Genomic DNA, 14,839 nt, shown 5'->3' with positions numbered 1-14,839 from the left:
CAAAGGAAAGGCCAGATTCTTAGCTGACATAAACCAAAGTGCATCCATTGGCTTGAATGGAGCAATGTCAGTTTATACCAGCGAAGAGGACGGTCCTGGACACGCTAACGGACGCAGCACCAGTAAACCACAATGGAAGAATTATGCATATGCTCTTCTGAGGTGTAGATGGTTATGTTAACTGTGACATGGTGAAGAATCAGGCTCAGATTTTGTCACTGCTTTTGCAAAGGACAGAAAGACATAAGCTTAATGCGTGGACAGCCTGATTTGTGCAAGCAACTATGAGTTCATGAAGCGAGTCTTAAATGCTACTGGTCCCATGTGGTAACATTCTGAACTCACTTTGCAACATGTAGATAATTACACAGGCTGTAAGGCAGTGGAAAATCTAGCCTCATATTACTTTGGATCAATAGTAAAAATCTTTCAGAGCGCATTTTAAGATCAACCACACAGGAGTATTTTAACTACTTACCAGCATCTCTCCAAAATTGTGCATAATTATTTAAGAGTCCAAAGTAATATATTTACAGTTAAAGGCATCCTTCTTGTCTTTGGAAGCAACTAGCACGGATGCTCCTATCTAACAGGTGAGTGAAAAGTAAGTAATGGTTCTGGTGCTTCGTTAAGTGGCCATAGAAATAACTTACTTTACGAACCCAGAATTTAAGGTGTAGGACCAAATTTCTGCTGTAGTCATGTAAAAACAGTCATTCCATGTGATTGCAGTGAAATGACTCTGACTTTACACAAGCGTGATTAGAAGAATTTGATCCTAATCCCTAAGCTGCTATTGCAAGAAGTGCTCTGTAAAGCATGGCTTTCATTGTAGTCTGCTTTCCGCTGCACTTACACGTGGGGACTTTGAAGGCAGAGCGTATTAGATGCCAAGCTGTGCAAAAACTGAATGATATTTCTTTACCTTTCATAATCTTCTGATGCCGTGTTGCTTGCAGAGCATGTGAAGTAGCTGTAGGTTAGGATTACAGAGGAGGAGACAATTCTGCAATGCAGTGTGAGCTTCTCACTATCTGAATTCTGAAGCATTCATGAAAACAACATCCTCGTGACTTCAACACAGATCACATGCAGGTAGATACAATGCACAATACTGATCTTGCCTCTTCAGGCTGTATTTGAACATTTAGCCTTCATTTTTTTTTTTTTTTTAAATTTAAATTTGACGTGAGGAATATCTCTGCAGCAGGAAAAAAGTTAAAATCAGTCTGAAACGGCAGTCTGTCAGCATGTAACGTTCGGTGTGTTTTAGCTGCTTGCTTCGTAAGACACCGGCATCTATCTGAGATGGGACAACACTTGGTTTTTGTTTTCTTTTAGTTTGCTCCTAAAGCATAAATATGGAATAAGGGGTCAATTATGGTAGCTTTGTTTTAACAGGAATCTTGTTCTAATAAAATATTTACGTCACCCGTCATTAATTTCCCAAATGCAATCAGTGTTCATGTCAGTGCTCCTTGACTATCACTTGTTGTATGGAACGCAGGCTGGCAATATGACAGTTGAACAAGCAGGTCCCGCAAGTGGCTCAGCAACGTCTCCTTCTAGTTCTGTCCAAGTCCCTTTCTCAGGACTATAGCAAATAGTAGAAGATTTGTAAGCTCCCTGTAATAAAACAAAAAGTCATATTAAATGTGGTCTAAGTTCAATCCAAGTCACACATCAGCTTCAAAGACCAAAAGCCACTGCTTTTCGAAAGTGACTCATGGTTTTGGGCCCTAATTTAGGAGCCCTTCAAGAGGTTTGGTTGTCATATGGGCCTCTGTAAGTCAGGATCCTTTACAAGCACCCTATAAGCAGAGCTACAGGCATACAATCCTGTCAATCACAAGATGAGCCTGTATCTCGAGTACTGTGTCCAGTTCTGGGCTCCCCAGTTCCAGAAGGACAGGCAACTTCTGGGGAGGGTACAGCAAAGGGCTACAAAGATGATTAGGGGCCTAGAACATCTCTCTTATGAGGAAAGGCTGAAGGACTTGGGTCTTTTTAGTCTAGAGAAGACTGAGGGGGGAACTGATCAACACCTATAAATACTTAAAGGGTGGGTGTCAAGAGGATGGGGCCAGTCTTTTCTTAATGGTGCCCAGTGACAGGACAAGAGGTAACAGGCACAAACTTGAACGTAAGAAGTTCCACCTAAACATGAGGAGGAACTTCTTTACTCTGAGGGTGGCAGAGCACTGGAATAGGCTGCCCAGGGAGGTGGTGGAGTCCCCGTCTCTGGAGATATTCAAAACCCGCCTGGACATGTTCCTGTGCAACCTGCTCTGGGTGGACCTGCTTTGGCAGGGGTATTGGACGAGATGATCTCCAGAGGTCCCTTCCAACCTCATATCATTCTGTGATTCTGTGATTTTGCCAAATTATATCTGATTTTTATATTACTCCATATCAGTGAATACAATCTGATAATAACTCATCTAAAAGGAAAAGCACGAAGGTGAAAAAATACTCCATGGTCACTACAAGTTGAAAACCAAACCAAAACCAGCCCCTGCAGCTACTTCATCCCTCATCTCCTCTCAGTCCCATTCAAGGAATATACAGACTGGCCCCAAGAGCTCAGAAGGAATGGAAGGGTCACTGCAGAAAGCAGGTACACACCATACTCCAGCTGTAGCCTCCAACAAGGTAAATACTGTCATCAAGGACTGCACAGCCAGGGCCACTGCGGCCCTCCAGAATAGGAGTCTGGAGAATGTTCCACTGGTCACCTTTTGGATCGTAGCATTCCACAAGCATTACGTCCAGATGAGAGAAACCTGGATAAGGGCATTGAGAAAGGAGAGTGTGCATTATGACATACTGTTTCATTATTTGTTTTACTGTTAAATTTATTAACTTAAAGCTATAATTATATTATCACAATTATAATGTCACCACTAAACTTTCTTCTAGAAAATATTGCCATATACATTTAAGCCATCTTCTGTAATGTTATCATTTCATTTCAAATAAATCTGCTGAAAGCTTTTACCATTAGTTCTACAGTCTTCTACAAATCACAAGTACATATAAAACCTGAACAGATCAGAAAGTAACACTCATTAATAACCTATCAATGATGAAAACAGATTCAAGCAATATTCCTCCTCATCTATCAGTGCTAATGCGAGTTTGAACATGTACGAAAAGACTGTCCTGGCAGTCTTTCTCAAAGGTCAGCAGATCTCAGCCATTCAAAAGTCAACAGATTAAATCTCGCTCAGAAGTCATAGAATCATAGAATCATAGAATCATCCAGCTTGGAAGAGACCCTTGGGATCATCAAGTCCAACCATCTACCCTACACTACAAAGTTCTTCCCTATATCATACCCCCCAACACCACATCTAAACGTCTCTTAAACACATCCAGGGATGGTGACTCAACCACCTCCCTGGGCAGCCTATTCCAATGTCCGACCACTCTTTCTGTGAAAAATTCTTTCCTAATGTTCAGTCTAAACCTACCCTGCTGGAGCTTGAAGCCATTCGCTCTTGTTCTGTCATTAATTACCTGTGAGAAGAGACCAGCACCAACCTCTCTACAGTGTCCTTTCAAGTAGTTGTAGAGAGTGATGAGGTCTCCCCTCAGCCTCCTCTTCCTCATACTAAACAGTCCCAGCAAATCAATGCCTAACAAGTCAAGGTGGACCTTAGACAACTGACGCCACTTGGTTTCAGAGGGACAAGGTGCTTAGCATGACGAATGTGATGTTCAGGACCAGCTTCAATTTTCAAGCTGATTTATGATGTACTCTAAGCAAGTAGCTGTGATGTAACGAAGTCTTTAAGGTGACAGAAAATGTAACAAAAAACCCAACAGTGGTCCCATCCTTCCCTGACAGACCAAAAAAGGCTCCATGAGACTACTGCTTTGTAATCACCAAAGGGCAGATGGGTCACAGCTCAAGACTCTCAAGCTCTATGGATTAGTATCAATTAAGTGAGCTGAATGCAGACATAGAACCCAGGAATCCTGGTTCCTGCTCCAATATTTAGACATTTCCCTATCTCAAACTACCTTCTTTATCAGAGCACTGCAGTAAAATTATGGCTTTCTTAATATGCTGGGATGCTTTACTTGACCCTCTTGTCTTCTCCATCAAGGTATGACAGAAAAGAGAAGTTAGATTTTCTGGAAAAGGGCATTTGGTGATAATGGTACTTCACAATGTTGCTGCTTGTAAGAGTATTATTTATGTAAGGAACGAGCAGCTATGATGAAATAATTTTTCGTTGCTGTGAAGTTTTCAAGGGGCCATAGAAAGGCCACTGCTTCGTGCCCAGAATCTGTGGAAAGCCCTGTAATAAGCCGCAGTACGCCCATGGCTAGCTGTGATGCGGTAAATGCGCTGCTGACACTAGTACGCAGATCCAGCTCCACAAAGGAGGGCTTGGCCACGGAACTCTGTTATTCCCACCCAGTTGGAGAATCTGTAGCATTTCATCCAAGCTCCAGTTCCCTCCCTCTTCCCTTTCCTTGCAGTTCCTCCTTTTGTTTCACCGTACAGAAGAAACCAGTTTTCCAAAAAGCCCTGCTATCAGTCGGCGGCTTTCCAGAAGTCTGAATGTTAAACACCTCTCACAACATCAAGCAATTTGTACACAACAAAGGCACCTAGGGCGACAGCTGTAGAGGCCAAAATGCAAGCTTATTAGAAGCTCCTTCTTTCCCAGAGGACGGTAAGTGAAACTGGGTGAAAAAAAGAAGGAGAAGGCAGGATGGAAGCAATTCAAGCCTGCACAAACTAAATCATGGGCTTTAGCTATAGGAGGGGTGTGACATGTTGACTTCTACTTTAGCAAGAGAAAAAGCCAACACTGTGGAGCTCTGCAACCTCTACAACATTTGCAGGTGCACACGTGCAGGCAGCTTTTACCCCCTTTCCCCTGCAAAATCCAATCCAAGAACACCCATCACAACTGAGGCTGGGGAGTGGAGGCACAGCAGCCCTGCACCTGGCTGCAGGGGTTTATGTACCAGTACTATTTACCAGCAAAAATTCACATCTGAGACTTTGTCCCCTACATGCTCCAAAGGCACCCAGATCTTCAAAAGCAGCATGTGGCTTTTCAGAGTCTCACAGGGACTTGGGTGCCAGAGTCATCCAAGCATATGGCCTGGTGTTACTGGCAGTTATCGTCACTTTTTCTTTTGCATTACAATTTTCTCTTTTGTTGTTGAGAGGCTTTTTTTTTTTTTTTTTTAAACCAGAAAGGAGAAAGAAAAAAAAATGGGAATATAAAGTGTCTAATATTGTCAGGGGACAAAGGAGCAGGAGCTGTGCTTTTTGTCTAAGTGCCTGGATTAAGCAGAATCTCTTTAGCAGTAATAACAATGGCGTGTAGGTATTAAGACAAAAATACCAGATGCCTAACAGTAGTTATTTTAATATGAGACCTTTTCAAAAGATGAAAACAAGAGACCTCTAAAAAGAACTATAATTAACAAGCTACATTTAATACTAAAAAGGGATCTAAAGAGCCTAGTCCTAATATTTAATGGCTGGAGTTTTGGGGTTTTTTTCTCTTCATTAAATCAGGAGCTTGTTCTTGTGTGTTGCTCTGAATAAAGCTCTCTCTAACTGCACATTTTGGAAAATGATTTACAGAGGAAAATATTGCTGGTACTTTCGGGTCAAAGAATAATCTGTTTGTTTCATTGAATTCTTGGTAATGACAAATTGTCCATGCCTTTGAGTAATGGAAGCTCCCATTTTTATTATCTAAAGCATTCATTACTCATATATTTAATGTACTGTTATAATTTTAAAATAATTTGCATAAAATGTTTTTAAAATTGCTGGCTCAAGTGTCCTGTTAAATTGTGTTGCTTGGTTTTTAATGTATTTAACAATGACTGTTTAACAAAAATATTCTTTATCAGGAGACAGGGGACACTGAAATGCTTTTTTGCTATTAAAAATATGACCTTTCAAATGGTTTCCTCCAATTGCATACAGTCGATCATTCATTACAGCCAAAGTGTGGATTGCTCGCTTTGTGTTCATGTCCTGTTTTCGGGCCCAGACGTCCATCACAGGGTCATAGCAGTACAGCCAGGGGACATATTCTCCATTGTGAACACCTCCTGCAAAGTAAATATATGTCTGTTAATTAATGTCAATAAAGACATGGCGCTGCGGCAGGAATTTAGTTCTTGGATTTTGGGTTCTGGGCTTTCTGTTGTTGTTTTGTGGTTGTGGGTTGGCTTTTTTTTATACATATAGCAGGAATTATAAAATACACTGGCCTGAAATATATATCTTGCCATTGTGAACAGCTCCCGCATGGGCTGCCAAAGGCTGCGGTAACGAAGACACGTAGCGCCACTCGTTTGTCTCCAGATTGTAGCACTCCACACTGGACAAGTAGCCAGTTTCATTTCTCCCACCGATCACATACAAGTTCTTGTCAAGGCGACAGGCGTAGAAACTGGCTCTCCTGGAGGACAGGGCAGAACAAAACAAAAGAAGCCAACAACAAACCAATTAGCCACGTCAAACATGGTTTTTTCTCTCTCCAGTTGACTCCCTGAACTAAGACAGCTGCTCCTTCAAATGCAACTTCAGAGAGAAGCGTCCAGGAGCTTCATATGCTTACAGCTCTCCTAGAGACTGTGGCTGCTTTGCTGATCAAATACATGCTCGACATCAAATAAATACTTCATTTTTGGTGTCAAAATAATTAAGCACACATAAACCCGGCAGAAAATACCCCTTTTTCAAAGCTGTTTGTTGCTTTTTCACACCTGTGAAAGATAAAAAGGTGCTCATTAATGTTTGGGGCATTACCTTGTAAGGGATATAACAACTCAGTAAGACAAAGTGAAAAATGAGGTAGATAATGTAACAATAATAAATTATCTTGACATTCACTTTCTTTATGGTCCTTCAAGGGTCATTGTTCCCAATTTACTAAGAGAACCACATCATCAAAATTTTTCTTCAATTATCATTTTTTTCTTCTTTCTGCAGTACTGCAAATAGAACAACTTTCCTTATGCTAGGCACAGTATTATATTTCCGCCCTTTAACTCAAAAGATGTCTGTCTTCATCCAACTAACTCCGAGAAAAGTTTGAGCCTCCTATCCGCTTTCACGTGCAACTCAGGTGTGCAGGAAAATAATTCCTTTTTCTGGTCAGGACTGCTATACATATATCAGTTCGCCTTCCTTGTGCCTCCAAAATTAATGGTGAGTGTCTGTTGCTGAAGTAAAAATAGAGCAGCAGACAATTTTGAGAGACCCTGTTTGGTGTAATCCATTTTCAGGGAAAGCTCCCTGGATTGTTCAGCAGCAGGAAGGTTTACTAGGGTAGAGGCCTTTAATTTTAAGCTCCAACAATATAAGAAAGAAAACTGCCAAAGAGCACAGCTAGGCTAGGATGAAGACCTATACAAAACATTGAGCCGCAAGAATTGTCTGTCCCAAACCTCTAATTTTCTCCTGGGTGAAACTGGAGCGGAGCGCGAGCCCAGAGACAAGCAGGCAGGTCAGGCACAGCAAGGTCTCGCTCTGACAGCTCCAGCAAAGGGGGCGCACTGGAGTGGGGCTGCAGCTTGCCAAACCCTGCTCCATGGCGGACACAACGTGCTGTGGTTCCTGCCCAGGGACCCGAATTTGAACCCAGGAGAGACTGCATATTGCACTCCTAAATCACACGGTGGGCTTGATGGTCACTCACACCATCAAGGTCTTGATCCTGCAGACCACTGCAAGGCATTCAGAATGAGTGGTGGCCCAGGTACAGAGCACAACACCCTGCCTTTAACAGCTCTGGTACGTCCCAGCTCCTCCGCAGGCTTCCCTACAGTCATCCCATGACCAGGTGAGCTAGCAAAGCCTGGGATGCCATGTCTCTAACCTGTCATCTAACCAGACACACGTTCAGGAGCGTTTCCTTCAGTGAAGGCACGAATAAGGTCTCTCTCCTTTACCCAGCTGCCTATTTTCACAAAAATTGTAATACGCTTTAACATTTTGGAGACATCTCCCTCTTTGTCAAGTGTGGCTGAGACCGGCTGGTGGTTTTTAAGTTGGGAGGAGAGGTCAGGCAGGCAGACATGAAGATACAGCCATGGAAACAGCAGGGCTGGCTGGGCGCTCAGGGAGCAGACCTGAGGCGACACTGCCCGTTTTTGGCTTTACTTTTTGGATTTGGTGCCACCTGAAAGGGCTCCTCACCAGCCAGGGGCACTGAGCACCTCCTGTCTACCTCTTTGCTCTCACCTTGCCTGCACATGGGCAACCTGGACGGTGCAGGACAGCACCCCTTATTGAGCGGGAACACCACCAGAGGAATAAGGCTACTGAGAAAACCAGATGCAAACAGGAGGACAGGAATACTGCTAAGTGCCTCCAGCTCAACTGACGAATTAAATACGACCATTTAATTTATCTGTCAATGGGCAGATAGAAGCTGATGGCATATATTGCTCTGCATGGTCGGGCAGCAAATTGTGCATCTATGTTTTTAGCCCGATTTTCTATGGAAACAAAGCTTATTTGATTACACTGTACATGTACCCATGTCTGCCTGAGTGTTGTCTCCTCAACAAAAACCTGCTGGCTGACTTCACTCTGATTTGACAGAGGGTATAGGTGTTAGAGGCAGTCAAGTGCCTACATGCTTCTTATGAGTATGTGATAAGCCAGAGACAAGACAGCCCGTAGCGGCCCCAAAAGTAGGAAAAGCTGAAGGAGTCACATCCTGTTAGACACCAGAGAGCCTGCACGGGGGCAGGCACACGTTCTCTGAACTTCCTGTGTCCATCAGCCACAAGGCACAAGCCCACAAGGTGCCTGTCGTCAACGCCTGGGGTGCTCATGCATGCGCTCGTCTGTCCTCCCGCACCTCCTCTGACAAACCCATTAACGAACTCCTCTCACCTTCAGGTTTAGCTCAGGTTTAATGAACAGAGGTAGGTACAACTTGCAGGCATTACTGTGTTAACGGGGATTTCACTGACACTATTTTGTACGTGTACTCCTGGTTTCATCCACACAGTGTCACTATAAGGAGCAAAAATGAAAGCGTCAGCACGCTTCACTCTTCTGCTTGGACGTGAATATTCACTCGGTAGCTCCTGTCACAAATATTTCAAGCTTTTTGGTTTTTCACTTTTCAATGACACAGTGTGTAAGGGACGTGCTGTTAAGTGATGACTTTCTAAACTGCTATAAAATATGATTCAGACTAAAATGTACTACAGCAATCTTTGCACGACCACTTTCCCCACAAAACTGGGAAGACACTATCCATTTCTAATCCGATTCTAACTGGAATGCACCTCAGGATCGGAATATGGACAATAAGACAATTATTTTGTGGTTTTCTTCAGGACTTGCAGGCACTCAACGTTCACTGGTCTCTGAAAAGCTTTTCCTTCACATCCCTTCACTCAATAATCAACCCAACTAACTTCTCATAAGTACACACGTATAAAAGGTAAGAGTTTATTCCTCATTTCCACAGATGATGAATTTATGCCCTGAAACAAGAAATACAACTACCAGTCTGAGTTTTAAAACTACCAATGCTATTACTGTTCATCTGGAACTGATTTCAGAGTCACTTTTATAATGTAAACTTTGATTTTTAAAAACTAAAGTAATCCTAATAAGGACCAACGTTACTATTATTGAAGTCAGACTAAGATAAAACATGAACTAACATAAGACTAAGATAAAACCTCCACCGAAGGGAGGTGATGGAGTCTCCTTCTCTGGAGACATTCAAAACCCAGCTGGACATGTTCCTGTGCAACCTGCTCTAGGTGGACCTGCTTTGGCAGGGGGGTTGGACTAGCTGATCTCCAGAGGTCCCTTCCAACCCCATGTGATTCTGTGGTTCTGTGAAATTGTTTTATCTCTTTTTCTGTGGCTTCTTTTCTCAGTTCACTCGGCCTCAGTGAGGACGCCGAGTCGCTCATTTCCACTTGTGCTTCCCAAGCACTGTGGAAATGTGTTTTTTGCTGGGCTTTAAACAAAAACTTTTAACTCAGAATGTAAGAAAAAAGATGATGTTTTAAATTTTATTATGTTCCACACACCTTGTCCAGCTCTGGGCTGAGCTGGCAAGATGCAACAGTACTGACCAAGGTGTCCGTCTGAGGCTCATGCCACAAATTCAGATGTGTCTGCTACAAAGACCACTCCTTCAGTAGTCACGTTAGTCTAACTGAACTGCTCTCCGAAAAGCATCCCACGGTTCCTGCATCACCAAGCAGATGTGGATTTCAAAAGCTGATGAGTCATTTGCCGCTTCTCTAAACAATGCACATCTGAAAATAGCATGTACTTTTCAAAAGCTTGTATTTTTGAGATGTTTTTCAAATGAAAAGAAACTAAACTTGGCTTTAAAGAAAATACACTGAAGGCTCCAAATCCATAACGGGATTATACTTTTCTTTATAGGTCCTACAGTAAAATCAATCAGATATGGATTTTAGCATATGAGATAAAAGTTTACTCATCAAATATTTCATACAGATTTTCAACGTGAGAATATACTGCCTGTGAATGAGTCCCACATTTACCTGTCAGTCATTTCAAAGGAGCTATTATAGTCTATCCAGCCAATTATTCTCAGACTAAAATTCCTAAGTAGGTTTTGACTTGATGGACCATAATGACTCAGAAAAACCCATTAAACAGTCTGTCTTGTCAATGGTGCCTGCATTATGCCAGCAGAGACAGGGCGTGACCCTGTACTCCTAGGGGGCGAAAATATAGCCTGTTGACTTTAATGGGAACTTTATCTGTCTAAAGGAGCTGGGAAAGGAGACTGCATAAAAGCTCTCTCTTGTTTGTATGATCTTCTAAAAATGTGGCCAGACCCTACCTCTAAAGGCTGCAACAACTCTGAGGAAGTCATTAGGAATGAGTAAATAAACCATTAAAAACATTTTAGAAAGTCATTCAAAAATCCCTGAATTCCAATAACAGCCCCAATGCTTAGAAGCCTTTTATAGAAAAATAATGGGCAAGCCTATGAGTTATGTATCCTGAACAAAAGGTGACAATTAACATTGTCATAGTAAAGCCCCTTGCAGAAGGAGCTATGTATGAGTGGACCATTACATTTAAATCACACTGTAGAGCGCTGAGATGTTAATGCATTACAGTTTATGACTGGGCAGCTGCTAAGCAATCACAACGCACAGCAGAGCTGCTAACTCTTGGCTGAAGGCGGCAGCTTCCACCAGAGCACAAGGCAAGTCATGTTCAGCACCTGCGACTATAAACTGATTTTCTGGTGAAACGCAACTGGCCACTGTGGAGGTGGGAAAACTCCTACTGTCTGCTTTCTCCAACCCTCAACTACCTGCTTCTGCCTTCTGAGGTTTGTCAGCCAAATACCCAACCCAGCCGTTCAGCCAGACGCACATGGCCCTCAAGAGTTTTGCTGGCCTAACAAGGACACCGACTAGGCTCCACAGAAGAGCCACAGGCTCTCTACAAACACTAGTCGGCCTCCTGGTTGACTGAGGATGCCCTGCATGGCAATGCACAATCTCACAAACATCTCCTGTCCCCCCGTACCAACACCACAGGGCTGGCAGGAGGGAGGGAGAATGAATTCATCATTCACTATGATGAATTGTGATCTCTTCTTATCTCTATATGGCTAATTTTATCAGTTCACTCAGCTCCAACAACGAACTTCCTCAGATCTGTTCCACTTGTGCAGCATTTTTTGGTGACAAGCATCACACATGAGTCTGTGTACAGAGCTAGGTCAATCACACTGAATCCTGAACAAAGACCCTTCAAAAACTCTACAGACCAACATTTTACCTCTGAAAATTTGAAAGGACAGACATATTTCCATGCATCTCATAATACACACCTTGAATCCCAAGGTTGCACTGAGTTCAATATATTTACCTAAACACTGTAAAAAAGAGCTATAATACTGACAGCACATGGAATAAGGAAAGTGTTTTAGGAAGGTGGTATGAGATCTCTTGTACATCTATGAGAAGATGAGTATTGAACTGAAGGATGGACATTAAATGCTCTTTCATAAAGTAACATTAGAATGTTGGATCTTCTGCCTTTGAGTTTCTTCTTAGGAAATATGCATCATTCAGTTCAGGTTTGGGGGACTTTTTACCTGCCAAGGTAACAGGGTTTGGGATCCAGAGTTAAGTTTACAGCATCTTTCCTGGTCATTGTTCAAGTCTACATGCACCTCTGCTCTTTGGTACACAGATAAGATTAAAATGTATGCTACTGTAATATGCACTAGCTGACAGCAACTTCACTCAAAGACCACCTAGGACTACGAGTTCTCTGACAAGGTGAGTCATGTTGAGGAGAGGACTTCATGGCTGGTGTGGTGAAACAGGATGGGGCCAACATGTGAAGGTTTCAGTTCCCTACAAGATACCTGACGATACTGCTTATTTACTGCAAACTCATCATGATGCTTCAGTCGGGGAACACGACAGGACACTATGAAGACTTCAGAAAAATCCTTCAGACCATAATCAGGCAACCAGTAACTGCACTAAGTCCATGGTTAGTTTGCATGAGTTAGCACTGCGGAATTTGGCATCTGGAGTTGTGAATGTGGAAAGTTTAAAAAAATTAGGAGACAAATGGGACGCAACTGCATGCTGCAGTTCTATCTCAGTATTTTCAGTGCTTTTGGAGGCCTCCTTACTCCCAGAACTAAGACAAAATTTAGCTGTTCCTAGGATGATAAAACATATATTGAACAACACGTAGTAGTAGGTTTTTACCTCTCTTGCATGGGTGGAAGTTGTATCCAGCTGTTAAACCTGGGATCGTATCGGCTAACAAAGTTTGTACTGTGTTTCCCTGTAAAGATAGATTATTTTGACACTCAGCTGTTTGTTTCATGTATTTAACATCATGATTGTAATATATATTACATATACTTCACAAGTTGACAGCTTTTATGAAGGGTTCCCCCTTTTACAACAATGTATGATTACACTATGTGTTCAGTAATAATTCAACAAATGGGGCACTGCACGGTTTGAATTAGCAATTGTTAGCAGTAAAAGCAGATAAGAGATTATTCTTGCTCTCTGTAATAAGATCTTGAAAATGCGTATTTAAATTTACTTATAGATGCTGGGGTACTTTCACAGCCATAATAAATCACAGCACTAAATAAAATTACTGCCCAAAAGAGGGCATCCCCACAGTATTTTTATGACTAGAGTATTTTGTGTCAGGTAAAAAAAATCAAAGGGAGAACATATGCTTTTCTTTCTCCTCACATCATCTCTATGTGGAACACGGTAAAAAAACCTTGTGCAAATAACCAGGAGCTGCATAAGCCATCAGCATGGGGCATGCAGTGTTTGCACTAGATGGTTTATTCTACCATGTACTTTCAGTGTTAAGTTAGAAGGAATTACGCATGTGCATCGAAGGGGGAATACACTCTTTGAGTTTTATTCCAAGTAGCTAAAATATGAAACATGAGCAACATACACCAGCTAACTAGCTTATCCCTTCTGTCAAGCCCAAGAACTGTATTTGTGTCTTCACGATATTAAGATTTCACCTTATTTTACATGCAGATTGACATCAAAGCAAGAAAACTGAAGCAAGAGAGTGTATGGCAATTTCCTGTAACACCTGAGACTTCAGCAGATGAGGATCTTGGAAACAGAAACCTTTGTTTATGTATGTGTGACTAAAAAATTGAATTAGAGGCTTCACAGGCCAGCAGAATAACCCAACTGCGTAGGTCACAGTTCTATAAATGGTCACTGGGTATTCTACAAGGTGAATATTTTTGCATCAGAAAAGCCTATGTAGGATTGGCTTGCTTTGCTTGTTTCATTCCACACTTACTTCAGCATGTGTAAATAAACCATCAAGATTGTAGAGAAGAATAACGACACAGCTAGAATTTATATTCATAATAATTTAAGATCATGTTCTACAAGGAAACAGAGAAAGAAACCATGTTGACCACTTCGTCTGGAAGCAAACTCATTCCCTCGGTGTGTATAAGCCTGTTTTATATGAGAAGACTGATGAATAATACAGCATTTCCCTTCAAACCCAGTGTGGTGCCTAATGAGGACCAAAGCCCTTTATGCTGAGCACCACTCAAACACACCTCAAGACATAGGGTGAGATCCCCATACACTAAGGGTAAGTGGTCATTTTGCCACTGGGTTTAGTGAAGCAAGGCTTTGATCTTGGTCCCTATCTGAACTCCTTTGGTCTATACAGACAGTTTAGAAAAAGAGGCATTGAGAGCTATAGATTCAATTAACAGTAAACCAGTAACAGCAGGCATCTGACTGGCTGTAGGTCTCACTATTTAGGACATTTATTAATCTATAACATAAGTACTGATCATAAGTATGGACTTTTAGTAGGAGGTTTTAATGCTGCTGTATTCACTACCTTTCAGAGTTACGGGGGACTTCAGTGGTCACCGGTTATACGGCAACTTTTAAATTGTTGTCATACAAACCTATGATCTGGGGACCTTGGCCTCCTAACATAACATGTGTCATACACACATTCACTACAAATACCACGTATGTAGAAGACTGTATACTGCAGGGTAAAAAGAAGGGTTTAGTGAGCCTAGAGTGGGAATACAGAATACAAATGTGGTCACTTCACAGGAAGGGAGATGAAATCAAACTAGAACAGGCACAAATAAGAGCTACTAACAGTGACAGGAGGAACAGAAAGTTTACCTTATGGCAGGAGACAAAGAACTTGGCTGGTTGCACCTAGGAAAACAAAAGCTGAAAAGGGATAGGAGTGCTGCCTGTAATACATCAGGGGAACAAATCTCCAGGAGGGGAAAAACTATTAAGCTAA

General features: G+C 42.0%; 1 protein-coding gene across 1 annotated transcript in view; it reads right to left on the bottom strand.

The window, feature by feature from the left end:
- Positions 1 to 1,485: 1,485 nt before the first annotated feature.
- The window catches only part of KLHL14 (kelch like family member 14), a 59,825-nt gene continuing 46,471 nt past the window's right edge, over positions 1,486 to 14,839 (bottom strand). Inside the window, exons 4-8 of the mRNA XM_074146753.1 lie at positions 12,757 to 12,835; positions 6,259 to 6,449; positions 5,938 to 6,096; positions 2,626 to 2,783; positions 1,486 to 1,626 (exon numbers count right to left, since the gene is read on the bottom strand). Coding sequence (XP_074002854.1) covers positions 1,486 to 1,626; positions 2,626 to 2,783; positions 5,938 to 6,096; positions 6,259 to 6,449; positions 12,757 to 12,835 — 728 coding nt within the window. The remainder of the gene's footprint in view (positions 1,627 to 2,625; positions 2,784 to 5,937; positions 6,097 to 6,258; positions 6,450 to 12,756; positions 12,836 to 14,839) is intronic.

The sequence above is a fragment of the Numenius arquata genome, chromosome 4 (genome assembly GCF_964106895.1).
Source record: "Numenius arquata chromosome 4, bNumArq3.hap1.1, whole genome shotgun sequence".
Lineage (NCBI taxonomy): Eukaryota > Metazoa > Chordata > Aves > Charadriiformes > Scolopacidae > Numenius > Numenius arquata.
The sequence above is the reverse complement of the archived record's forward strand: the minus strand, read 5'-3'. Positions and strand labels throughout refer to the sequence as shown.